The sequence below is a fragment of the Ctenopharyngodon idella genome, chromosome 14, assembly GCF_019924925.1.
Source record: "Ctenopharyngodon idella isolate HZGC_01 chromosome 14, HZGC01, whole genome shotgun sequence".
NCBI classification, from domain to species: Eukaryota; Metazoa; Chordata; class Actinopteri; order Cypriniformes; family Xenocyprididae; genus Ctenopharyngodon; species Ctenopharyngodon idella.
Window position 1 is genome coordinate 6,957,622 of NC_067233.1, and position 27,389 is coordinate 6,985,010.

The 27,389-nt window shown below is 35.3% G+C and overlaps 1 protein-coding gene across 6 annotated transcripts in view; it reads right to left on the reverse strand.

Annotated features, from left to right (window-relative positions):
* Nucleotides 1–27,389, reverse strand: part of si:dkey-237h12.3 (teneurin-3) — a 117,077-nt gene that overhangs the window by 81,900 nt on the left and 7,788 nt on the right. For 5 of the 6 annotated variants that reach the window (XM_051918327.1, XM_051918326.1, XM_051918325.1 and 2 more), the window contains 2 exons: nucleotides 21,072–21,478; nucleotides 17,404–17,664 (listed from right to left, as the gene is read on the reverse strand). In XM_051918327.1, the coding sequence (XP_051774287.1) occupies nucleotides 17,404–17,664; nucleotides 21,072–21,351 (541 nt within the window). In that variant the 5' untranslated portion in view covers nucleotides 21,352–21,478. The remainder of the gene's footprint in view (nucleotides 1–17,403; nucleotides 17,665–21,071; nucleotides 21,479–27,389) is intronic. The other variant, XM_051918323.1, reaches the window with a different exon arrangement.

A 27,389-nucleotide genomic window follows, 5' to 3' on the forward strand; every position in this document is an offset into this window, starting at 1 on the left:
TCTATGAAACAGAAAAACTCAGAAAATTCATCTTGTCCTAAGATAGATAAATGTAGTTTGCTGCTATATTTGTAAGTAACACTCAGCCATGGTGAACTGTGTATGCCACACAGCAGAAAGAGGAAAACAAATCCACCAAGCAAATTTAATGAAGTCCCAAACGGCAACCACTGAGTATATCTCTCTGGCTTTAAAGAAAAGAAACATCCCACAACACCACGAACTGTCCTTCAATGTGATTCTAAAGTGATGCAGAAAGTGAACAGTCCAACTAGTAGTTGGGTTGAATGGTATTTACATTTAATACAAAGTTCTGCAGTACCAGAAATCCTGATTCAGCACAGTTTGGTACATGACCCGGACAAAAATGTGCTGCTATTCAATGGCGCCGACAACTACTTGTTAGTATTTGTGTAGAACTGAAAGCCTATTCACCACTACTGTTCACATTCATCACTCATGTAAAGACCGTGCAAAGCTGGAGTTTAACACGCAAGCTCTGTTCCAACATCTGCTGTTTATCTATACAGCATTTTAAGACATCATAGGCCGCCCAAAGCAAAAGCTGTTTATGTTGCCTTAAGATACCTCATATGGGCCCAAAAAATTAAATAAATAAAGAATTTTGAAAAATTTGAGAAAAAAAGAAACGTTTAATCAAATAGAAAATGCACTATTTTACCCAATATTTGCCTCTTCAAATAGAACTGCAAGACAAACTACGATGCTGTGTTTAGCTGGCTGAGATGCTCAGAAAAAGCCACAGAGCCGCACAAGGTTTATACTTTTTGGGTGAAATCAACCTATAGTACAGATGAGTATAATACCATTTAAAAGTTCGGGGTTAAATAATATTTATAGAAATTAATACTTTTTATTTTGCAATCAAGCATTAAATTAAAAAGTGACAGCAAAGACATTTATAATGTTATAAAATACTGCTTTTTCAAATTAATGCTGTTCTTTTAAACTTTCTATTTATCAAAGAATAAAAAAGTATCACAGTTCCCACAAAAAATATTAAGCAGCACAACTGTTTTCAACATTGATAATAATCAGAAATCATCATGTGACACTGAAGACTGGAGTAATGATGCTGAAAATTCAGCTTTGCCATAACAGGAATAAATTACACTTTAAAATATATTAGAATAGAAAACAGTTGTTTTAAATTGAAACACAATATTGTGAAACATTTTTTATTGTATTTGTGATCCAAAAACTGCAGCTTTGGTGAGACTTGATTCAAACACATTTAAAAAATCTTGTATTGTCTCTGCATAATAAATGGATAGTTTACTATTGCCCAGCCCAGACTCATTAGAAAAACATACCTATGTCAACATTTTTGCAAAATACATTGTGTCGTACACGTTTCACGACAGTTTCAAAGCGAAATGTCCAGTGAGTAGCGCTAAAAGCGTGTTACGTTTTTTCCAGAACAGATGAACATGAATATGGCAATGTTTTACTACGTTGGAATTTGTACGTATCACCGCAGTTCTGAATTGAAATGCCCGGCAAGTGGCGCTAAAAGCTTAATGCTCCATAACGTACACCTACACTAAACCGTAAACCTACCCGACAGTGATAACAAAAGCAAATATGACATAAAAAAGCAATCGTAACCATGGCATTTTAGCTTGTTTTTGAACTCATCATTGAGCTCTTTCACTGCGACTCGTCTTTCACGGGATTCGTAGCCGAGCTCTTCGCATCGCAAGTACAATTCTGTACCAGCTGAGCTACAGAGCAAGTGATGCAAACTCCAAAATATATTCGTTTACAAATCATGCACTATGGTAAAAAGTGTTTTAAGGTCATAACATTATTGCGCAAGGAGCCTTGCTGGAATGCTTGCTGTTTTACTGCCTCTATTGTTCATTTCTGCTAGAAACTGCAGTGATATGTACATATTGGTAAGTATTTTGCGTTTTGCAAAAATGTTGACACAGGTACGTTTTTCCAATGAGCCTGTGTTGTAATTGCCATTTATCATCATCACTCTCATCAAACTTGTATCATTTTATTTGCAGAGAAAAAAAAGATTCAGTTTCTTTTAAGTTTCTGCTAAGAATATAAATGCAGATGCAAATGAATATGGATTTTATACATGGTATTGTTATACTTCAGACTGTTGAAATTTTGCTGCATTTGTTCAGAACCATCTGTTATATTATGATGGCAGGATTCTGAAGAGATTGGAGCTTCAGATTGGAGCGTGCCACCAAGCAAAACAAAAGCATGTCAATCTGAATGTTGCTCAACACAGCATCAAAAAGTATGATTTTCTGGTGTTTGCACTGCCAAGTTGGACCTGAGCCCATCATTAGTGCCAAAGATCTGGCAGATTCTGTTCCCAATTTCCAGACAACTGTACAGCTGCCTGATTGTTTAACAGACGAAAGAATTTACTTGAACTCCTTAAACAAAGTTGCAAGACCATCTTCACTGAATTAGACTGACACAATTTGGAAAGAAACCAAAGGCATCTGCTCTAATATCCATTTTACATGGCTTTAACCTTATTTGCTTCAAAGCATCAACTACTTTTAACAGTCTGAAGGATAAGTGAAAAAATAATTAGTCTGGGTAAATGAAACAGCTCTAGGTGAAATTAAACTTAAAGTGTACTTTACTTGTATAAGGAGCGTAACCATATCCAATCAAGCAGCACTCAAAGCCACATTGCAATCAAACAACATCCAGATGGCATTGTGATATTCTTGATCCTTGCCACACATTGGCAAGGATCAAGAATAGGCTGCGGCTAGAAACATGAAGATCACACCACCATCATTAGTTTGTTATCCAACAGTGTCATCTCGAGATAATGGACATTTATGGATTCGAAATGATGGATGAAAAGAGCCTTTTCTGAGAGTCGCCTTGCTGCAGCGAACTCAAATTACATTGTGAATTACGTGAAAATAATGTAATGCTGGTGCATTCAACATTTAATGTGATTTAAGGGACTGTTCTGAAGTCAATTCAATGTAGAGTCTTGAAATTGTCATGGTTTTTTAATCCAGGATGAAAGATACAATGGCCTGAGCCTGAGACAGATGACAAGTGGCACAGAGGGCCCTTGACCTCTATATCCGATTCCATATGAGGGGCGCAATAAAGGGATATGGAGAGGGTGAATGAGTTATGACCCCCAACTTCCTCGATTTATCTCAGTGTCCTATGAAGTGGGCAGTAGACGTCCTGACCTGCACGTGTTCACCCTCACACAGAGAGTCAAAAATCAATATCTTTCAGGAAGAAAAGTACCCAATAGACAGAAATATGGGTGGGCAGGCACAAAGCATTTAAAGCCTGTCGTGCTGTTGGTGGTTTAAAAAGAATAATTATGAATAAATAAATAAAAAAATAGAAAGGAGACCAAGTCTCAAAAGAATGGAAACATGGATGAAAATTATAATTAGCATGCAATCAAATATGAATAAATAAACAGTGGCCCTGCTATAACATTGAAGGTTATTAATAGATTTGAACTGTTTATACAAAGGCATAAACAAATTCCTTTCGCCATAAATGAGACTTTGGATGATTGGTCTTGGCAGGCTGGTTTGTGCACGTTACGTATTCAGGTGGTGAGCGCCAGCTTTCACATCCCCGAGTGAGAGTGGGTGGAAGCTTTTATTCGTCAGACGAAAGCGAAAGAATGATAGATTTTGTATAACACCATCAGATGGGTCCGAATTCTTTCCTCACAACTTTGTCTGTGATGGGAGATTTAAAACCCTGAATCTCAACTTGTTTGGTGAGGATGAATGTTTGCACTTGGCGATGTGAGAGACAATTATTGACATGCTGGGTAAAGAATGATGTAGCGGGCTACCAAAATATTAATCTGCCCTGAGAACAAAGCGCTGACGTTCTCGCTCTGCAATCATATGCAATCTCATGCAATTCTTAAGAGGGAAAAATATATAGCATATATCAGACAAATAGGAATTACACAAGCACGTGCTTTATTGACTGACTTTGGCTGAGTTTCCTTCAAACACTAAGTAGGACGTTAGTAGAGTGTAAAGTATACTTAATCTCTACAACACATTTCCCAAAAGCATTATCAAAGTCGTACGTAAGTGTAATTTTTTTTCAAGTCAGTTGTAACCGAAACTGTTAGTTCTTCAAAATATCTTATTTTGTGATCTGCAGAAGAAAGAAAGTCACACATGGAAGTACATGGAAGGTGAGTAAATGATGACATTTTCATTTTTTGGTGAACTATCGCTTTAAAGTCAGATTAAGTGTCCAAAACAACAAGCAGGATGAGGACAAGACACGACTTCAAAAAAAAAAAAAAAAAAAAAATTCTTATAATGACCTATAAAAAACTATTTTGGGTGCACTTTTATTGATTTACCATTAATATTTAACATTTTGACCATATTGACCATTTATATTTCTTACCAAAGCCATTCTTATTTTTTATTATATATTCACTAATGTTTAAATATTAATAATAACTTTAAATGTCTCAACAACATACTGTAATATGCTATTTTCATGTTTGATAGTATGACATGCTAAGGTATCTAAGTACTTGAGATATTGGTGAAAGTTTTGGCCTTAGTTCCACACCGTTAGGACTAATGGTTCTTGTAATGACTTTATAATAAGTAGGGATGCACCGATACCATTTTTTAAGGACCGAGTACGAGTACCGATACTTTTTTCTCTCTCTCTCTTTTTTTTTTTTTTTTGGTGATGTTGCAGTTTTCCAAGCACAACACAGTGAGACTAATGAATGTAGGACAGCTTCTTTATTATTACTCTAATGAAAAAAGTACTTTTAGTACTCTAAAAGTAAAGTATTTTTATGTGGTTGTCACAAACTTAAAGAACAAAAATTTCACAGTGTCCAATAACCTTCAAAAGGCATAACTACCGATATATATAATTGTTGTTATATAAAAAGAAATTTACAAACAAATTACAAACAATACAACAAATACTATAGAGATACAAATTAAATAAACTTGTTTTTCAGATACAGTTTATTTACCATGTATACATTTATTTAACATATTTTGTTGTTTTATTAACATTAATGACAAATATAGGCTACGGTCCGTTTAAGACCGAATCCATGGATACTGACACATATCCTGTTTTCACCCAAATTTACGTCCACTTAAGCCATAACTGACTGTATTTACGTGAGATACTACACACCATGGACAGTTTGACAACTATGTGTGCATTTGACCATTCAGGCGCGAGGAGACCTGTTCGCGCGCTGTCTGAGAGAACTGGGATCGCGCGCAAGAAAGAGCGCTTCTGGTCTGTGTGATTCAGCACGATTCCGCCTATACCGCCTTCACTAATCGATAACGAATTGTGATTGAAAGCATGCAGTTGTCATCATTAATTTTGAAGTATTTCCACACCTCTGAGGCTGACATACTTTCTGCTGCTGCCGTCGGTGTCTCTGTGCAATTCTGTCAGTTACGTCACGTGAGGTATCGGTCTTTGGTATCAGGGGTATTTTTACGAGTACGAGTACAAGTACAGGAGCTTGGGCCCGATACCGATACTGGTATCAGTGCATCCCTAATAATAAGCGAACTATGTGCTAATTTGGGGAAAAGGTGCTGCTTCATCATAAAATAACATACAGTACAGCATAAGTTAAGATTATTTTAAAAGTATAATTAGCAACGTTATATGAAAACTCTGCCCTTATACTGTACCTTACAATGATCTGAAAGTTTTTGGAGTATCTGACTCTATGCTAACTGTGAGAAAGGCAAATTCATTTGAAAGTTTTGGAATGATAATAAAACTTTAGCTTTTATACTGTAGAGTAAATATTCCATTGTCCTCAGTGATGAAACTTTGAGCAAACACCACATTTAAAATGCACAATTAATACTGTTGAAGACAGATGCAAATGCTAAAGCATACAGCATGTTATAATTTGGTACAATTTTTTCTGAAATCTTTCGGTATGCTTACTGATGTCATGTGTGGCTGTGTAGTGAATAAATAAAGATACACTTTAATGAACACCAAGAATAAACTCTACACACTTCACCATAAACATTAATGCAAGACAATAAACAGAGGAAAACTGAGGGCTTAAATAAACAAGGAAAAATAATCAATGAGACAGGGAACAGGTGTGAACTAATCAGGAACCATGATAACTACACTGTAAAAAAAAATAATTTTGAAAAATTGTGGAAACTATTACATATGGGCTCAATAAAATACTTTTAAATAATTATCCCCATTCAAAAAGATGCATTGTAGTAATATTAGCTTAAGGTGAACAGTTAAAATTAAAAATTTATATTCACCTAACATATTTAATTGTTTTCACGCAATATATCAAGTTGAAGTGAAAGTTCTGTGTTGGCTGAATAAGTCCTACATCCAAGAAACTATATAAGCATTCGCAAAATGCACCTGAGGAAAACTGTTGGAATGGAGAATTTAAATGCGGATGCGCGGGAGTAGGGAGAACGAGAGCGGTGCAGAATCAGTTGGTGCAGCTGAAGACCGAAATAAACATAATTCCCAAGAGAAGACAGATATTCATCATCACAATTTTCAAGATGTTATGGTGAGTATGGTGTGTTGGCTTTAGGACCTGGTATAAAGTAATAGGCATTTTGTAGAATCGCGAGTAATGCATTCATTGGTTTCATGATCGTGTTTTCCGAGTTAGTATCCCTACTACCCTATAATTGTCTGACGGTAGCTTACAGTTTTATTTTCTTTGTGTCTTATATGTGTAAAATACTGTTAGATCGACTTCTGAATGTAATTTGCGTGATATGCGGCCATTCGCTGAGCACAATGACTGAATTTGCCGTCGGCCACTTTCAGGACTTTCTGCCTCAAACACATCGAGCACATGACTTTCTTATTCCCCCATTAAGTGTTCATCGCTCATGTTAGTAACTGTCAGCTGTACTGAAAGCTGGGTATATTTAAATACCATGAAATAAAAAGCTAAATCTATATCGATTGACAGTTCCATCCTCATTATATAGTTAGCCTACATACCTTCTGTTCTGTCACTAAACAGATGTGATGCAGAAGAACTTTGTCATAAATGTTATTTTTTTCTTTTTTTTATTTGCAGGTTTTTAACCTATGCAGTGCCATTTTTGAAAGTTTACTTCACCACATCAAGACATCCTGTTATGCAGAAGACTTGAATATATTCTCTTCTTTCTTGTTTAAAATAAGGTATTTTCACCAAATATCCTGTGGTGGAACTGATTTGTTAATAAAAGTGATGTGATAAAATGTCAACTCTGTTGTCTGTGTTCTGTATTTTGATGCATGTATGTTTTACGTACATTTTTTTTTCTTTTGGGACAATAATAAATAAACAATTGCTACAATTAAGTAAAAATATTTAATTGGACAAATAACATTTTAATAACTATTTTTGTCACTGGTCACATCTAAATTTTTCAATTGGCCTAATTGAATTTGCGTGAATTGAATTTTATCAATTGTGGCAACAGTCTGTTAACATTGGCTCAATCAGAGACAATATGTTGAGCCAATGTTAACAGACTGTTGCCACAATAAAATTTAATTCACACAAATTGAGAAGGTTTGAAATTTTTTACAGTGTAATAATGAATGAGAACTATGGAAACAAAATAGAACAGAAAAAGACATGAGCACGACAACTGATTTATGTACTTGAACTTACAAATTTAAAAAATAAAAAATATTCTAACATGAAATTGATTTGGTATTAGTGTTTGTCTACAATGCTAATTTATTTTTATTTATTTTTTTTAATTCTGCAAATGAGACACATAAAAGTGAACAGTTCATTATATTATAAATTATAATTCTGCAAATGAGACACAAGAAAGTGAACTGTTGCTTGTGTTTTATAATATATGCAAAGCTTTTCTTTTCTTTCTGCTACCCCAGTTTCTTTTATCAATATTACAAAATGGCAAAAAGACAAAATCTTTCATTTTCATGACAACGTTTGAATATTTTTCCCCTCATCATAAAACACAGCCATCTAGGCTCACAGTTGGACAATTAGAAATACCAAAAAAGGTCCAAGTCAATTTCTGAAATAGATTCCAGAACAATATTGTATTTATAATTGAGAGCAACACTTTCCAAAAATCCTAAAGCCCAGATAAAGACACCCTCCATCTGTGCTGAGGGATACAGAAAAGGCATTTTGAAGAATTGCAGAAGCGCATCTTTTTTTAGGCCATCAAAACCTAATCCTGCTATAAGCCGATCAATTGCATTATATATAGCTATAGACTGTAACCTTTAAGGCAAAGTCCTCTTGCTGAACCGTAATAGAAAAAGCAGAACAGACAAAGAGACAAATTGACACATAGTAATTATCTCTATCAGTCTTGTGCTGCTTATGAAGCTAAAGCTGCACTGGCACTCTGTGTGACCTGTTTCGCCTGCATCACTCTGTACTTAGACCATCAGACCAAACTCTCCTGCCACCCAGAGTAATGAGAATGCATCAAACACAGGCCTCATCAGCTTTTCTGTTTGAAGTTTGCCTCCAGAAAAAAAAAAGAAAAACCCTGTGAAAACAACACTTGAATGGTTCGCTGGCCATGTCGAGATTCAACCCGATTCTTTTACATCGCAAGAGAGACTCATTCAATCTCTAAGCTGCCGCAGATGGTTGTACACTCCTGGACATTTTGGGCATTGTTGTGGAAAAGTGAAAATGCATATGGAAAACAAGCTGGCCTTGGTGTCTACAATGATCAATGGAGCAAACACCTTGATGTTATAAAGAAAGGTGGGGAAATGTTCGCAGACGTGACAGATGGTTGGTTAAGCATCCTGCCGATGGGTGAGGGAAGGCCTACATGGACGCACATACCTAGAACTGCCTCTGTCTGCCCCTCTGGGAGTGTGAAGAGGTTTTTCCTAGTAGTCTGTTATAGTGTTGTTACGATACTGGAATTTCTAACTTCAATACGATACCCTAAAAAGTATTGATATTCCATAGCATTTTCGATACAAGAAAAATACTGCATTTACTGTCAAATAGATATTTTTAATATTTCTATTGAATAATTTTATCTATCTATTGAAAAGTCTAGGCAATCAATAATTTCTTCCAAAGAGATCACTTTTAAATGTTTTTTCAGATTTTAATTTAAGCTTTTATTCATATATAAATGTTAATCAATTACCATTACAATTATCTCACGTAAATATTTGCTCACTCAATGTACAGTATTTGATTTCAAACTGTAAACAGAATTTAAAAAGGACAAGAAAACAGCAATAAATTAAGGCCATATAAACAAATGACTAACAATAGCACAAATAAATAAAATAGAATAAAGCTACAAATGAAATAAATTGCTTTATTGTTTTAGGTCTAACAGTATTCAGGTAATAAACTGAATAATGAAACTGAAAGTGATCAAATTTAAAATAACATTGGATAATATTCATTGTAAAAATTAAATACAGATTAATCAATTAAAGGTACACAAGTTAATCAGTCAAGAGCAGTAAGTGATTTTCGCTTCATCTTTTATTCATCTTCGGCATGTTTATTAGGCTGCTGTCCCTTTAAGACCTGACACGCACATAGATCCATACTGTTTACGACTCTGTTTACATTAATACTCACCAAGATGGGCAGTGTGACAGTATTTTTAAGTGTATTTGACCATTAATAAGCCAGGAAAAAGAGCTCATTTTGGCACTTGTATGTCAGAGACGGCTTTATTATGTGTGTGCACTTCAGATGTGAGTGAGAAATCTGCAGGAATTAATAGAATTATGCGCAATAACGCGCTGAAATTTATTTAACCGGAGTGAATGAGACGACTGAATGAGAGGAGGCGGGTGCATGTCAACTCGCTGTCGGAGAGGAGAGCAAGAAAGCACAGCTGGTATCGGTGTATCGATACTGCAGAAAGGAGTATCGTTTCAGAAATTTCAGTATCAAGATACAAATTGAAATATCAATATTTTTGACAATACCAATCTTTTATGAAATACATTTCCATAAACTCATTTCTCATCAATCTGAAACATTACAGTTGATGTAGATAATGTGGATTCTCCATCATTGCACTAAATGGAAATGTGGAGCATTAAGTACACAAGGGAAAATGCAGTCTCAGTTCTTAAGCATCATTATAAGATCAGAGAATCCTCTCTGATCTTATAATGATGTTTAAAAACAGAGACTGCATCCCTCATTGGCCTTAGTGGGGTGAGAATATATACACACATGGAGCCTATATACACTCCTCTCATGTGAAAACACAGTGCAAACACCCACATGCACAGGGGCGAGAGAAAGAAAGACAGAGAGAAAGCTTCACAGGCACTGAAGATCCTGATAGGGGTCATTTATCCTCTGATAATAGCGACCTGGCCAGACAAAAGCTGGGGGCAGCTGGGTTTCCAGGCTATTTCCTGGCCAAACGAGGAGCTTCTCTAACTTTTGTTCACAGTGATGACTTTTGTCACAATGTCTTTCTTGGCCAGACTGTAGAGACTTCTAACATCCCTTACAAGAATACAAATTAGCTAAGGGTTCTTTAAGGGGAAAAAACTTCTTCTAACTTTTAAACAAAAACTGGCTTATACATGCTAATGTTTTGACGACCATTTTTCTTTCTTTCTTTCTTTTTTTGTATGTGGGCGGTCTTGCTTGAAGGTTCACTTAATAAATAAGTTTCCAACATTAATTAATTCCTTTTAGAGCTCCCTTAAATGTGCAAACTTGTTAATTTAGTCATGAATATAATCTTTCAGCTTGACGATTGGCCTCGTCTGATAATATAGTGTTTTATTCAAAACAAGAAGTTCTTCCTTTTTTTAGCTTTTTTGTTACTGGATGAAAAAATCATTTTTTCCACCTTCATTTTTCCAAGTTTGTATGAAGTACCTGATCCAGATTAATATCAGAGGGCAACACAATTTCACATGAACATCCAGTTAAAGCTTATGTAAAGCAAAGGATTGTATGCATTCACAGCAGCAGCAGCAGCAGCAGCACCGCTGAAATTTTGTTTTATTGCCTATATTGAAAAGAGTCTTGTTTGGATGTTCCCTGAGTAGCTAGATCTCAGACTATGCGATATATCTTCAAGCGCTTCATTAAAAATGGATCATCTTAAATGATACCAGCAATGAATATGGTTTATAGCTAAAACAGACCCTGATATATGACTCTCTACAGGGCTTGTATTTATGTCTTTAAAAAAGAGAGAGGTAGATTTCATTCTTAAAGAGAAAGTTCCCCCAAAAATGAAAATGCTCATCATTTACACACACTCATGTGGTTCCAAACTGCTGTGCTTTCTTTATTCTGTGGAATATGGTTTGGACCTCAAATATCTTATATATGACTTTCACTGTATTTAAAAAAAAAAAAAAATTTTTTTTTAAATATCTTCTTTAAAACAACATGAGAGTAAATTGACAATTTTCATTTTTGTGTGAATAATCCCTTTAAAAACATCATATGGGGATGGATTTAATCACTGTAAAGAGAAGAAGTACCCGTAAAAGAGTATTTTTCAGGGGCGGTTCTAGGATTTCATCCTCAGGGGGATTAGCCCTCAGTGAGAATCTGTAGCAAGAGACAATCGCCTCTTTAAATTGGCATCACTATATCACTTTATAGTAAGTCAAAAATAGCCTAACAGTACATAAATTTTAAATAATATAATGATACAACTCTTTCTGCAGTACAGTTCAAATTGGTACACATGTAGGCTACTGTTTGACTAACAGAAAATAGTCATCATATATTGACTGAGGGCTTTATTTGGCCTGCCAAAACATTCACTGGCCTTGCATAAATAAATATTAAAGTTATTACTTTCATTGTTTTTGACCTTTGTAACCTTACGATACCAAAATTACAGTGAAGATACAGTGAAATTTCACAATTTTCGATTCCAATTTATGATCACAGTAAAAACTAATACTAGCCTAACTAATATAAAGATCAAACATTAAAGACAAGTAAACAATCAATAATAAAATAAGAAAGAAACAAATTTCAAGCAATAGCACAAATAGAGAACAAAGATACAAATTAAACACTTTACAGTAGTCCTACTTGTGAAAACTATATTACTGTATGAAGTAAATATACACGGATACTATTAAAGCTACAGAATTTATTTAGTTAAAGGGTTAGTTCACCCAAAAATGAAAATTCTGTCATTTATTACTTACCCTCATGCCGTTCCACACCCATAAGACCTTCGTTAATCTTCGGAACACAAATTAAGATATTTTTGTTTAAATCCGATGGCTCCGTGAGGCCTTCATAGGGAGCAATGACATTTCCTCTCTCAAGATCCATAAAGGTACTAAAAACATATTTAAATCGGTTCATATGAGTACAGTGGTTCAATATTAATATTATAAAGCGACGAGAATATTTTTGGTGTGCCAAAAAAAACAAAATAACGACTTATTTAGTGATGGCCGATTTCAAAACACTGCTTCAGGAAGCTTCGGAGCATAATGAATCAGTGTATCGAATCATAATTCAGATAGCGTGTCAAACTGCCAACGGCTGAAATCACATGACTTTGGCGCTCCGAACAGCAGATTCGATACAGTGATTCATTATGCTCCGAAGCTTCCTGAAGCAGTGTTTTGAAATCGGCCATCACTTAATAAGTCGTTATTTTGTTTTTTTTTGGCGCTCCAAAAATAATCTCGTCGCTTAATAATATTAATATTGAGCCTCTGTACTCACATGAACCAATTTAAATATGTTTTTAATACCTTTATGGATCTTGAAAGAGGAAATGTCATTGCTCCCTATGAAGGCCACACAGAGCCATCGGATTTCAACTAAAATATCTTAATTTGTGTTCTGAAGATTAACGAAGGGGTAAGTAATAAATGACAGAATTTTCATTTTTGGGTGAACTAACCCTTTAAGAGCAGTGATTATCTCTTTTTCTTTTGTTGTTTGATTAACATTATTGGAAAAGAAGGTATATGAGGCTGCTGTCACTTTAACACCTAATGTATCCAGATCCATTATATTGCCACACATCCTTAACGGTTTACATTCAGTTCAGACTGTGTTTACGTGGATACGCATCAAAATGGCCATTTTGACAGTTTTGTGTGTATTTGCTCAAGACGTGAAAAAGATAACTCGGTACTCACATGCCGTCTGAGAGACGGCTTTCTGTGTGCTCGCTTCAGGTGCGTGCACAGAAACGATCTATCACAGCACTCTAGTTCTCTTTCGCAGTGTCTTGTGCTTGAATGGCTTAAAATCACTTGAATGTTTAAACTGACAAGACTTAAAAACGTGTGAAAACGATAAACTTTCTTGAGGAAGAAGCACTAGAGATTGAGATCGGCTGAGATGTCCCTAAATGCCCCTGGTATTTATACTTGGTCACTTCATTCGTCTTGATCAATTGCTATACACTTGGGTATGTGCATATTTCACTTATAAATATGTGCAAAATAGTTCTAAATCCAAACTACTTTTCCACTGCTTCTGCTCCACAGCAGAATTCTGTCTTTCTCTTTGCCCCATTAGCTTTTGAGTTTTGAGATTGCTCAATCCATGTGTCCATCCATGATTGCTCATTCATCCATGGATTATGAGGCTCCCAAATGTGACAGTGAATTTAACATATGACTTGAGCAACCAAAATGTATTTAGCTTTCATGATCATATCTGTACAGAAATAAATATTTTACTTTTTTTATTACACACATATATGGCAACTTGTAAATACCTTTATAAAGCATTATGGTCCTTTTTGCAATCATTGTCTCACATATATAAGGTCGTCCTTGCAGATACTTTCATACAAACTGCCTATTAATAATTACTTGTACAGCTAGTAAAAGACAATCAAACTGTCTCTAACTGTGACAAAAGCTGACAGAATGCACTAATAATCAAAGAGATAAAAAGTCCTGAGAAAGGGGTCCTTGCTGCTAAATGAGTAATAATTTATAATGAAGACAGATTTAGAAGACAAAATTATTAAGTATTAATCTGCTTGTAACCATTTAATCAGCTTATTGCAAACAAAGGCATACACAAGGCAGAGGAATACCAGTAAAAGAGATTTTAGAGAGCGATGGAAAGAGATGGAAACATAACAGGTGTACTATAAGGATGATGTTTTAAGTAATGCTTTTCACCCTGCAGCTGAGCGGCTCTGAGAGCATTACCCACAGCATTTTTACTGCTGCTGCTTTCTTTTCAAAGGTGCCGTACAACACTGTGTCTACACTGCAAGTGAGCAGTGCAATGCAATGCAACAAATCTAGACCATTGCAATGGCATACCATGCAGTCAACTTTGTTGATTATGAGAGTGATTGGTTTTACAGCGTCACACACACACACACGCACACACACACACACACACGCACACACACACACAAACATGGTATAGCCAATTCATCCACACTGGTTGTGGAATTGGTCAGATAGAATATTCCTTATTTAAACAACTTCAATTTGATCTAATTATTGATGATTGCATCGTAAAGTGCATGAAAAAAATGCGAAAATTATTGTTTAATATAATACATTTCCACCAACCCTTTAATTTAATCCCCCCAAAATACACCTTAGTAGTAATTAATATTTTAGGATTTGTCTAATTCTAAAGCTCTTTAATGTGATATGTTGTTTGTATTGTATTCTAGCAGTTCTGCAATAAAATAAGGTAAGGTGATTAGACTCTGAAGTATTGCACACATACATAGTGTGTGGCTTGTGCGCTCCCCTTTAAATCACGAAATATGCGTCGGAATATTTTGACACCTTTTTTCACTGTTTCACTATACTCAATTAAAGATTGTAAACTGAGGTTGGTGTCTTTAGAAGAAGTATCTGTGCTGAACTTTACATAAATAAATCACAACAATCCCGTGCTATGGGCACAACCATTGATACAGGCTGAAGCAGAAGTTTTTTTACACTCCTATTTGAAGCTTCCGCTTTTCGAACGCAAAAGTGTGATAAAGGCCTATAGGTAAAAATACACACTGAAATTCAGGCCTTGCTTTATGTGGGTTGCCAAAGACACATCTCAGAACAATTTACAGTCAGCCTCAATGAGGTCTCTGAGGAATCTCATCCCACACCTTTAAAAGTGCAGCTTAATTGTTACAGTAAATCACACAGGGTCTCACATTTGCATGAATTCTTCACGGAGCGAGGGCCTACAGTAAGAGACAAATGAATCTGTTTGCGTCAAATTTACCAAGAACAATTTTTATCATCACATTTTTATTAAAATATTTGTAAAATTATGTACCACTGATGTTTTAAAGGGTTCATCTTTCCTAAGACGACAGACTGTGAAAACCCTAGAAATATATCAAACACTGACTGTACAAAATGTAGGCTATTCATTGATGAAAAATGCCCTTTTTATATTTTAACACCCGACTGACTAATAAATAATCATAGTCGCTCTCCGGAGTTGTCTTTAACTTTATATAATAATGACTATTCCCTCTGGAGGAGGCTGGATACATAGAGCACAGTGCTATGATACAACTTTAACATGTTTTGCGTAGCAGACTGGAGAGATTTCGGGAAAGATGGGGAGAGATACAGAAGCTGAACGGCTGTGCAGAAAAACCTGACCTCATTCTCTTAATGGAATGCTGTGAAGCAGACAGTCCGCTCTCAGCTACATGATTATATTTTGACTCAAACAGACCAAGTCCCAGACCCAACCCAGCATAGAAGAAAAAAGAAAAAAGCAGTGGTCAAATACTACTGCTAACCTGCATGTCTAAATCAGACAACTTCTGCCAGAGTATTTTTTTTTTCAGAGGCTATTTTGCAGATATATATAGGGAACTAGCAGGGTACAAATTACACATTCAATGAGCTCCAAAATGTTAAGACCACTAGTGAATCAATCTGATGGTCATGTTAGCATGATTTGAGAATGATACAAAGAGCATCTTATGTTTCAGCAGAAGAAATTTTAACCTTATGCACAAATGAATTCACATGATCAGTGACACAAATTTGACCTAGAAATGCAGAATCAGGAATATTTCTTATTCATTTGTTGTCAATAATGTTTCTTTGTTTATAATAGGATTCAAAATCTAAAGTTTTGTTTCCACTTTAAAATAAAAATTTTTATCCCAGATTTTCAAAATGTATTCAGACGTTTGCATCCCACTGTATAAATAAATACTTTTCCCACTGTGTAAATAATAAATCTAAATATTAAATGTTAGCGAACTTAAATAGAAGTATATCACTTGGTTTATTCTTTAGTCGCAAATGTGTACATAACATAAACTATACTTTGACAAGAGCTTCTCAGAAGTGAATTCTTATTATATTAAACTTTATATCACACCAAACGAGGAGGCAGCAGCAGTAAATAGTGTTTAATGTGACATGTAAATTGAGCATGAGCATTTCAGATGCGGTTTCCTTTGATCAATGCAGTGAACGCTGAACATGAGACACTACAGATCCTCCATTAAAAATGTTTAGCCTACAGTGAGTAGGATTACATTCCCTTATTTTTTCCTTTCCTGTTTTAAAGCACAAATATCCATTCTGTCAGAAATAACCACCGCATTTCAGAATAAACAAATATTTTTAAAACCTTTACTTTCCTTTTTCCTCTACTAATCTTGCATATGTTTGCAACTCAGTAGTGAATATATGAATGTAAATTTCAAAAAAGGCTCGGCACAGACTTTTTTTTTTCTCTCTTCTAAAAGCAAAACCAAGTAGATAAATCCTAACAGTAAATAAACAGTCCAGCTTGCCACAGGGAAAAAAAAAGCTATTTATGTGTCCTGAGGAAAAAAAAATCAAATTAAAATACAGATGTATGTGCTTTGACACGCATGTATTTCATATATAGACAATTTGCTTTTTCAAAGACACTCCCTAATCCACAAGGCATTAGGGTTTTCAACGCACACCAATTTGCACTTCAAACCAGTGGGCCCCTCTTCATCCACCGTAGCGTTTGTTCGCAGGCCCAGCAACACCCTGTGGATCCGCACACCAATATGAGTGACTTTAACAAAGCCATCTACGATTGGGCACAGGCCCAGAGGAAGTGTCTAGCAGTTCTCTGCACCGTTTGCTCATATGCTTCAGGAAATAATGTTATTTTCTCTGAAATGCCTACAACTCCCACTGTGCCCCTTAGGCTGCAAACATAACCAGTCGATCCATTAATATTGTCATCTCAACCAGTCATTGGCTACCGATTGTTAGCTCTAACCAATTACATCCTTACCCTTGAGTGACTCAAGGTGACTTTGCCTTGACTTGCTCAGGGGTATTTTCCCATTTTTGCAGTTTTACGTCACCAACATTGACTATCGGGGAATTTTGCCCAATGTAAGGATACATTTGAGAATGAAACACAGGTAGACTTACCATTCTCCTGATCTGATTTGTTGTCCTGCTCTGTGTCTGTGAGTGTTAAAGCAGAGTTGGACCGGCTAGACAGCCGCGAGTCCCGTCTGTGTGACTTAACCCATAGCATGGCGCAATCGGGAGAAATGCCCCCTGCGTTCTGGATATGGTCTGCTCCACTGAGCTGAGTATGATGGCTGAGCCCGGTCTCAGCGCAGAAGCTCAGACCACGACGAGGAGCAGGGCCACATATCCCAAGCTGCCTCAGTGACAGACTCTGGCCTGCAAGATTTAAAGTGCATACTTAATACAGAGAGCATATGCAGAACAAGTAGTAAACAAAATAACCGCAAACTTGCTGAAAATAACATTCCCACACTATTTAACTGATTAATCTTGCATTCAAACTCTTGCAGTATATATACACTTTTATATTAAAATATTTGCTCTTTAAGATGCTGTTCATGTTTGTGAATTTCTGTGGTGACTATACTTTTAAACCAGGGATATATAATTTATTTATTTATTTTAAAGATTTATGCTTTACTTTTGTGTTTTTTGCTCTGCCTAGCAATACAAAGACTAATTTCATTGCTGAAATTCAATTAAGAAAACACAAAATAAAAAAACTACAAACAATACAAAAAAAATAGTAAAAATAAGAACAACGATTAAACAAGAAAATGAGCAGACGTGAAATAACAGAAAACTACTAAAAGAACCTATTTGTGTTGCAAATGCTACTTGATATTTTTTTATTGTTACCTTTTCTTAAAGAAATGAATTTAGATAATGGTGAATACTCAATTCAAAGTGGCTTTTATTCATAACAATAGTGCCACAAAAAACAGTATTAACCTTATCAATACATTTTTACTCAGGATACAAAATGACAAGCCAAGCGAAATTGATAAACAATAACATACAGACAGTTTTGGCAGAACAAAATATAATATTGATTTACTAGACATTCATTTTAATCTCGAAATGCCCGTAATTAGGTAGAGGCAGGGAGTTTATTTTCAACTTTTATTTAAACAGGCATGCATCAAAAATATACAAAATCGTTCAAACATTTACGTTAATGAAAAAATATGAAGAAACAAAATTACACTAACTTAAAAAATAACCTGATAAAAAAAAGTCTAGTCTGATCCATTTTTTTATTAAAGGAGAACATTCATTCTGTCATAGGCTAAATTAACTTATTTACTGTTTGACCTTTTTTTCCCCATCATCAGGTGAATTTCTGTTCAGCTGAATCTGAATGTGGTTTAGGTCTACCTCGTTCAACACAGGAAAATACGAGGATTTACTACACAGTACAAAATAGAAACCATTCCACTTCAGATTGAAATTCACCTTGAGACTCACCACCGCTCTATTTCTTTCAGCTCTGCTTTTAAAATCATATTCTTGTACCTGCTAGCATATGCTGAATGCTTTATGACTAAAAGCCCACAGAGTTGGTGACACATCAAAATGAATACACCGGAATTTAAATTATGAGTACACTCATAGATATGTAACAAAATAACTCAACACAAGTGCTGACATTAATTACCACATGAGGGCATTATCTGAAATACACATTTTGAAATACTGCAAACTCTGGTAACCAATGCAGGGCAAACTGCCATGATTTAGCCAGGCTGTGATAAAAAAAAAAATATCATGAATAAAGGCAAGATTTTTCTCCATCGCCATTTGTGCCGATCAGGCACAAACACGGCTGCTAATTAAGGACGTCCCCCTAAGTGTAACAGCCTAAGGTTATGGAGCGCACTATAGAGCACAATTAACCAACTAAGTGTATTTCTAATGAAATTAAATTTGAATGAACAGTATCCTACCCTTCCACTTAAAAAGTGTCTCATCATGAGATACACCATCAAATATTTATGAAATAGTTTGAATAGTTTGTGAATAATCAGCAAATGAGTGTCTGCTAGGCTCTATGAAAAATCAAAATGAAATGAAAATGAAGTTAACCCAAATGCCCAACCTGAATACAGCTGTCTAATAGGAGTGTTTTGACTGATTTAAAGTAATTTAATTTAGACTCCTTCAATGACAGGTTGAAATAATATATGAAAGTCAGTAAATTAAACTAATTAAAATTTCATTGAGGGCTTACATTGTTTTGAAAAAATTCAAAGTTTTTTTGTGGCTCGGTCAACACATAGTATTTACATTATATACAGTCAAACCAAAATTTATTCAGACACCTTGAACATTTCATTCATTAATACAGTTTATTCACTATAGTTTCAAAAAAACGGTAATAAAATATGACAAGATCTCAGAGTTAGACTGTGTCAGAAAAAATTAATCTTAATTATGTCAGATAACACTTAAGCAAAACATGGTCAGGTCAAAGTGTCTGAATAATTTTTGGTTCCAAATTTTTATCAGTTTTACTGGTAGTCCACTGTATGAAGAATTTTTGGATATAATATGTCACAGTTTACTTTATTTTGCTATCCTCAGTTACATAAATGAACTACTGTGTCCTGCACCCACTAGTAAAAATATATCAAAAATATCAAAAATGTCTGAATAATTTTTGGTTTGACTGTATAAAAGGTATTCAAGCTGAAATAAATAAGTAGGTGTTGGATCACAGTGCAACACAGCAGTTAAATTGCTGCATGTAACCAATAGGATCAGACTTTTACTGATTTAGAAAAAGTGTTTATTAGATGGTAAGTGATCTGAAAAGTCGTTCCTTTAAGAGGTATAATGAATTAGCTCCCCATGTTACATTGTATATAGTTGTTATTAAAAAGAGGGAAATACAAAATGTTTGAGAAATTAAATAATTTTGTATTCAGAATTTAAAGCATACATATCTGGTAACAATTTTGTAACCACAGTAATATAAATATTCTTGTTTTATTGTAGAAATAATGTCTATATTGGTCACTGTCCTGTATGTGTTTTTATTGTAAAATGAAAAAAAATCAATCATTTGCTGCTTGCTTGAATTTCTTTAAAAAGGCTGGATTTCTGTGGATTTTATTGTGTCTGATAAAGATCCCGTGTGCTCGAAACGTCACCTGCGTGAGAGTCCATTATTAAATATTGCATTTTTTGGAGCCTTGGTGTGCCGATTTTTTTTTCTTCTGTTTTTGCGTATCAAATAAAAAATATAAGCTACATTGTATTCAAAATGAAAAAATATTTTCTTGGAAAATAATGTCTTCTTTTTTTGGTCAAGAATGTTTCGAGGACATGGGATTTATTTTCTGGATAAGACTGAATTAAATCTGAAGATTTAGCTTCTGTTTGGGTTAGAGTTCAAGGTGAAGTTCAGTCACATTACTGATGGTGATGTACCACAGTATGCCACTGTATCTTCAAGACTTATTTAATTTCGAAAGATTTCATTTATTGATTCTCACTACAGTATTAAATTGTGCATGCTGAAACATTTGATTCTAAATATTTTTTATATACCATAAAATCTTTTTTTAGAGTGTATATGTCTAGAGGGACATGTTTATTCAGTTTAGTGCTGCATACTATATTTCTTATTTTTATATATATATATATATATTTTTTTTTTTTTTTTTTCATTTCAAACGTCTGTTTTTCTTTTCCTTGTTGGTTTTGAAAAACATCACATTTGCAAGCCTGAAGGACTCCAGAGTCTCCTGTCCATATGGTGAATGTTAAAGAGCACTTACCTGGAGCTCTGTATTCCTCGGTGTCCCTTGGCACCATGTCTGGCATACGATGCCCATAAAGCCCCTGGGTAGATGGGTGTTGATCAAAGGCCTTCAGAGTCTCACTGGAGCTATAGGACTTCTGGGTAAGAACGGAGGATGAGCCGGTGTGACGGCGGTTGCCGGGACCCTCCCTGTAGCCCTCCCCCTCCTCTCTGTCTCCTTCTCTCTCCCAGTCTCTCCCTCGTTCTCTCCTGCTCCGAGAGAGAGAGCAGTAAGGCCGACGCTCCTTCACTTCCATGTTACATTCATGCTGTGTTCGTCCTCTTCTACGCTTCTCTCTTGCTTCTGTCTGTTCTAGTTTGCTCTTTTCCAGTTGTCGGTCTGTCTGTGCGCCTCTTTCTCCACTCTTAGTTCCACTCCCCCTGCTTAGACAGACAAAAAAAAAAACACTGCTTAGTGAGAGAACGAAACATGTAAAAAGGGGAATAGAAGAAAGTAACAAAGCTTTAAAGAAATGTCACTCCTGCTTAGTTCATCAAGTTCCTTGTACAGCCTTAGAAGAACAATTAGTCACAAAGACAAAGTAAGAGGGGGCGCAGCGACTAGTTTTTTTTCCTGATAACATTGTTAAACCATATCATTAATCTCTCAAGGTTCGTAAATATTGTTTCTAAAACACAGTTTCCTCTTCTTACAATTACAGACAAAAGAATAATTACTTTTTAGCTTTTGAAAAATGTTAATTCTCAATATTTTACATTCTCAATATTTTATATTCTCAATATTTTAAGCACAATATTATAATATATTATATTATATTATATACCCAAAAAAGACGTTTAAACACTTAAAGGGATAGTTCACCCAAAAATGAAAATTCTGTCGTCATTTACCCACCCTCAAGTTATTCCAAACCTGTATGAATTTCTTTCTTCTGCTGAAGAATGTCGGTAACCAAACAGTTGATCGGACCCAAGAACAACTTGAGTAAATTATGACAGAATTTTCATTTTTGGGTGAACTATCCCTTTAACTTAAAAAATATCTTTTTTTTTTTTTTGTCTTTCACAGAAAAAAAAAGTTAGGAATGTCATTAGGATGAGTAAAAGAGGAATTTTCATGTTTGGGTGAACTATCCCATAATTCAACCATATTGAAACAGAATTCACCCCAGTCCTCCACAGAAAGAAAAAAAAGCAGCATTTTTGAGCAAAGGCAAAGTCAAATGAAGTGATACTAAAAATGCTCGCTTTCATTGCACTGGCTTTGTCATGAGAGATCCACACAGACTTGTAAGCCTTTAGTAGGTTTCCTGGGAGGTTTGTGCCAAAACTGTTCAACAAAGCTCTGGAGAATTGCTTGAGTTTCAGTGGTGTGTGAGTTTAAGGATATTCCATGGCTTCTTCTCCAGTGTCGTCTATCTTATGTAGTGGAACAGTCTACACAGACACAAGTGCAGAACGCATTTGCCTAGAGACCCCACTGTCAGTTTAAAGCACTATAAAGAGGACAAGAGAAACAATGAGGATAATAAAACACTGTAGGAGGAAACAGAGGAGACTAGGTCAGCATTACTGCATACGTCCACAGTAATGGGATACGATTGAGGTAAAATAAATGATGTGCCGGTATCAAAATGCTCCTGTCAGAAAGAGAGAGTGAGCTATAGTTTACTAAACAATATTTCAGCGAGATAAATGAAATATAGTTGTCTTTCTAGCACTGGTCATTTTATTCTCGCGTGTGAGTGCAATGTTGGGCAAAGGCGCAGTGGGTCGCCTGAGCACACCAGCAGAATTCCTCTATCCTTCATTGCATTGGACAGCACCCACTGAGTTATCCTTGGGTAACACGGCCCCCGTATTCGGATCAATTTAGATTAGCTAGGGGCAAGGAAGGCTCAGACATACTGGTCTAGCTCTAAATGTCCTTAAAACTGGTCTCCAAGTCTATCAGATTATCATCGGTTTAATTTCCTAGACCAAAACCACGATGGCTTATTAGTAAGCAATCAAATAAAATTTTTTAATTGTGCTCTTAAATTTCTGTTATTCATCAAGAGCTTGTTTAGACATATTAAACCCTTCAAACAAGAACACCTAAAAATGTTGGTGGCGTAGATATAGGCTAGAAATCACCCACTTAGAAAAGTTTAGAAAGAATGAGAAGCAGAGATATAAATCACAGTAGAGCTCTGGCGGTCATATCATGCTCAGGTGGGCACTGACCCATGGGGCCATTGAAAAGCAAAGACTCAGCAGTGAGTAGAGGGGCCAGTGGGAACTATATTGTAGCAAGAAGCAACCAGGCAAGAAGATGTCACTTGACTATACCTCACTTATGATGATCTAATGGCAATGACCTCACTAAATTAGATGCCCGACCATCTGGCGTAACTGAAAAAGGTGAGAACAAACGTTATTGTGGATAGTGACCCTGGGCTCTATGGTTGACCAACAAAACAGAAAAAAAAAAAAAAAGATTACAATTGTAAATTATCAACCAAATAAAAAGCAAATACAACATTTCACTTTTAAGTTAAAGGGACAGTTCATCAAAAAATGAAAATTTGACAAGAAAAATCATACTCACTTAAAAAATAACATTTCCAGTGTTTTCACAGCAATGCAATAGATGAAAAATGTGGTTAGTTCACCCAAAAATGAAAATTCTGTCAATAATTACTCACCCTCATGTCTTTCCAAACCCGTAAGACTTTTGTTCATCTTCAGAACACAAATGAAGATCTTTTTGATGAAATTTGACAGCTTTCTGTCCCTCCATAGACAGCTACGCAGCTACTACTTTGACGTTTAAAAAAGTTCATAAAGAGATTGTAAAACTAATCCATATGAATTGAGTGGTTTACTCCAAATTTTCTGAAAAGACAAAACTGCTTTATATGATGAACAGATTTAATTTAGGCACATATAAACAAAAACTCAACCGAACCTGCTTCACACGCGAGAACAAACCTCTTCCGGAAGCTCAAACGTGCTGTGTGACACACAAGAATGAACCTCATTGGTTCTCGTCAAGCAAACGTCAAGCAAACATGCTTGAGCTTCCGTTTACCATAACTGCTGTGTGAGTTGATGAATGTTTATATGTAAATAAAAGCTTAAATTTAATCTGTTCATCATATAAAGCAATTGAATCTCTTCAGAAAATTTGGACTAAACCACTCAATTCATATGGATTAGTTTTACAATCTCTTCATGAACTTTTTGAAGTGTCAAAATAGTAGTCGCATAGCTGTCTATGGAGGGACAGAAATCGCTCAGATTTCATCAAAAATATCTTCATTTGTATTCCGAAGATGAACAAAAATCGTACGGGTTTGGAATGACATGAGGGTGAGTAATTAATGACAGAATTTTCATTTTTGGGTGAACAAACCCTTTAAAACCCTTTTTTTTTTCTTAATGTGAAGAACATTTTAATTATCTGAAGATCATTTTTCCTTAAAAAGGACATTTTCTGCATTGTAAAGGTTCTAGGGATGTTAAAGATTCATGGAACTGTCAAGGCCAACGCAGGTTAAGTAAATGACAGAATTTCCATTTTTAGGTAAACTATCCCTTTAATGTATTTTTAAAGCTCAGGACTGTTTTAATGCCATGTCAGCAGCAAGGTGAATGGCAATTAACAAAAAACTATAAGACATTTAGGATTGATACAAGAAAAAAAAAGTTAAACATCTCTGAATAAAAATGTTGTCTATTTACATTAAAAACAGTGCATTCCAGTAAAATACATTTTTCAATGATGCACATAAATTGCTTTTGCTGATAAATATGATGCAACAATAAAAATCAAATAATAAGGTATAACCATAGCATGCTCATAAACATGCTATTAGATGATGAAAGTACACAAGAAATGCACTGTTTTGGGTGTAGAAAGGTTGATAAGTTGGATCTGGGGTTAATGAAGTGAGATGAAGATAGGAAGCCGGGCATACAACATCTGGATCGTAGTACGGGCTTGCTGGCCGACATTACTATGATGATCATTATTTATGGAGTTTGGGGTCAGAGGTGGAATCCAATATCCGCAGCTAGTCCCAATGAAATGTAATTACCAAACAAAGAGACTTGCTGTAGATGTGCACTTTCAGCCACCAGGCCCACACTCTCACACCATCTGCAGAATACCCAATGCGCTTCAGGTAAGAAAGATGGGTCATGAAGGTTGCCACCAATTTATTTAACCATGGGTGACTGCATTGGTTCAAAGTCAAGGTGCCTTATCTGGTGGTGCTCTCAGTTATTGTGAATCCATTAGGTGTGCACAAACATCATATACAGCTTTCAGGACATATACAGAAAGATCATTCAGAATAATTCAGATAGCACACAATGGACAACAGAAAGTTCGGGGGGAAAAAATGGATTTCAGAGAGATTGCAGAGTGATTCTAAAGTAAATCTGACTACTTTGTGCTTACTATTTAGTGCGTGTACTGTAAACAGGATGTTCGATTAAACATTAAATGTGTTTTTTAAATCAGTGTTGATAACATCGTTGCTCAGTCCACCCTCTGACCTTAGACTAGCAATTAATTCCTATATTAATAAGTGACAGATAGAATGGATGAATGCCACAGAAATAAGTTATATGAAATAAAGTATAAGAAGATTTTTTTAGTAATTTCAAATCTAGGTTTAATCAATAAGTTTTCACTAGGTGCCATAGAGGTCATTTAAAATTTACATATGGTTATTTAATAAAAGGTGAAGAACCACCATCATGCCCTTCTTTGTCAAACTCCAATGACTCTTAATCAATTTTTAAAGAAAACATCTTCTAAAAGAACTAATCCACAGTATGTTTCCTATATTCATTTGCTTCACCTTGGAACTCTGAACTTCTCAAAAATCAACATCCATTTTCTAAACATCAGACTACTGAAGTAACCTAGGGTTATTGACTCGTGTCAAAAATATGAGAAACGAAAAGTAAAAATAAAATATAATTTTATACTACCTAACAAGCAAACTTCCAGGCAAGGTTAGTCATCACAGCACTAGAACTCTTCTGCTTGTTTTGACTATTTTGGTATGGAAACATATTTCTGGAAATAGATAAAATATGGGCTTTTTTTAAGAGACCACAGACTTTAACAGTATCCAGTTTCTTCTCTGGAGTATATAAATTTGCTTCAAAGCTGCTCATCCAGAGAGACATGGGATGGTTGCTTGGTGAAAGAAGGCCAAGGGGGAGATGGTCTGGCTGTAAAACCTCCAACTCAGAGTACCAGCAGATAGAATAACTAACAAGATTTTCAACCGGAACATTGCACACAATCATCCTTAGTAAAAGTAACTTTGAGTGAACTTCTAAGAGGAGATGTATCTTTTAAGAAGAGATGTATCTTCAGAAGCATGCTGCAATGCAGTGTCACTGAATGAACATTTCTCAAAAACAATGACAAAAAGTAAACCTGTCTTATTTTATACAAATATTTTGCATTGTATCTAACTGAAGTAGAGTAAGAAACGAATTTCTTATTTTATTTCAGACAGTAAAAATGTGAAAGTGAAACAAATTAAATTGAAGGGGAGAAATATGGACAGAACAGAGTGGGAAAAGCTGATGCACTCAATATATATTTATAGTTTCACAAAATAAGAATCTCACCATATAATCTTTGCTGTATTTTCTGTTTTTGTAGCACTTACTATAACAAAACATAGTGTCTCACAGGTCCACACAGACTTAGCATCCGACTAAAACAGAAATATGAGATTGGAACAAATATCCAGAGTTAAATCTGTACTTCACTGACTTATATATTTTACCAGATGCAACTTAGGAATGGGTCAAATCATACATCACTCCAAATGAGTTGCCTCTTAGGAGAGGGTTGCTGCAGACAAAATGTACGTGATAAAATAACCTGATACAGTAAGTATTCCTAGAAAATGCTTTGTTGGTCATTAATGGCATGGTTTCACCATACAGACAGTGAGTAATCCTACTCATTATTTAATACCATGTACATAATAAATTCTCTGTGGTAGTCTGTAAGATCTCTCTCTGTGACAGAGTACCCAGATGGCACTGTGCTGTTGTTAACATCTATGGCGGCTGCATTGTTTATTTATGCCTATGATTATATAGAACTGCACAATCATAAATTTTATAACTCCCTACATCAATATTAAGAATTAATTTAACACCCACCATTCCACACACAGTAAAGGTGAAAATATAAGTTTAAGATTTCTCCAGCATTAGCATCTCATTAGGACGCATGCCACTTTAATTCAATCAAAATAATTTTTTGTCTGCATCAGCAGCATCCTCCTCTCCATCAACTCACTCCCTTCCT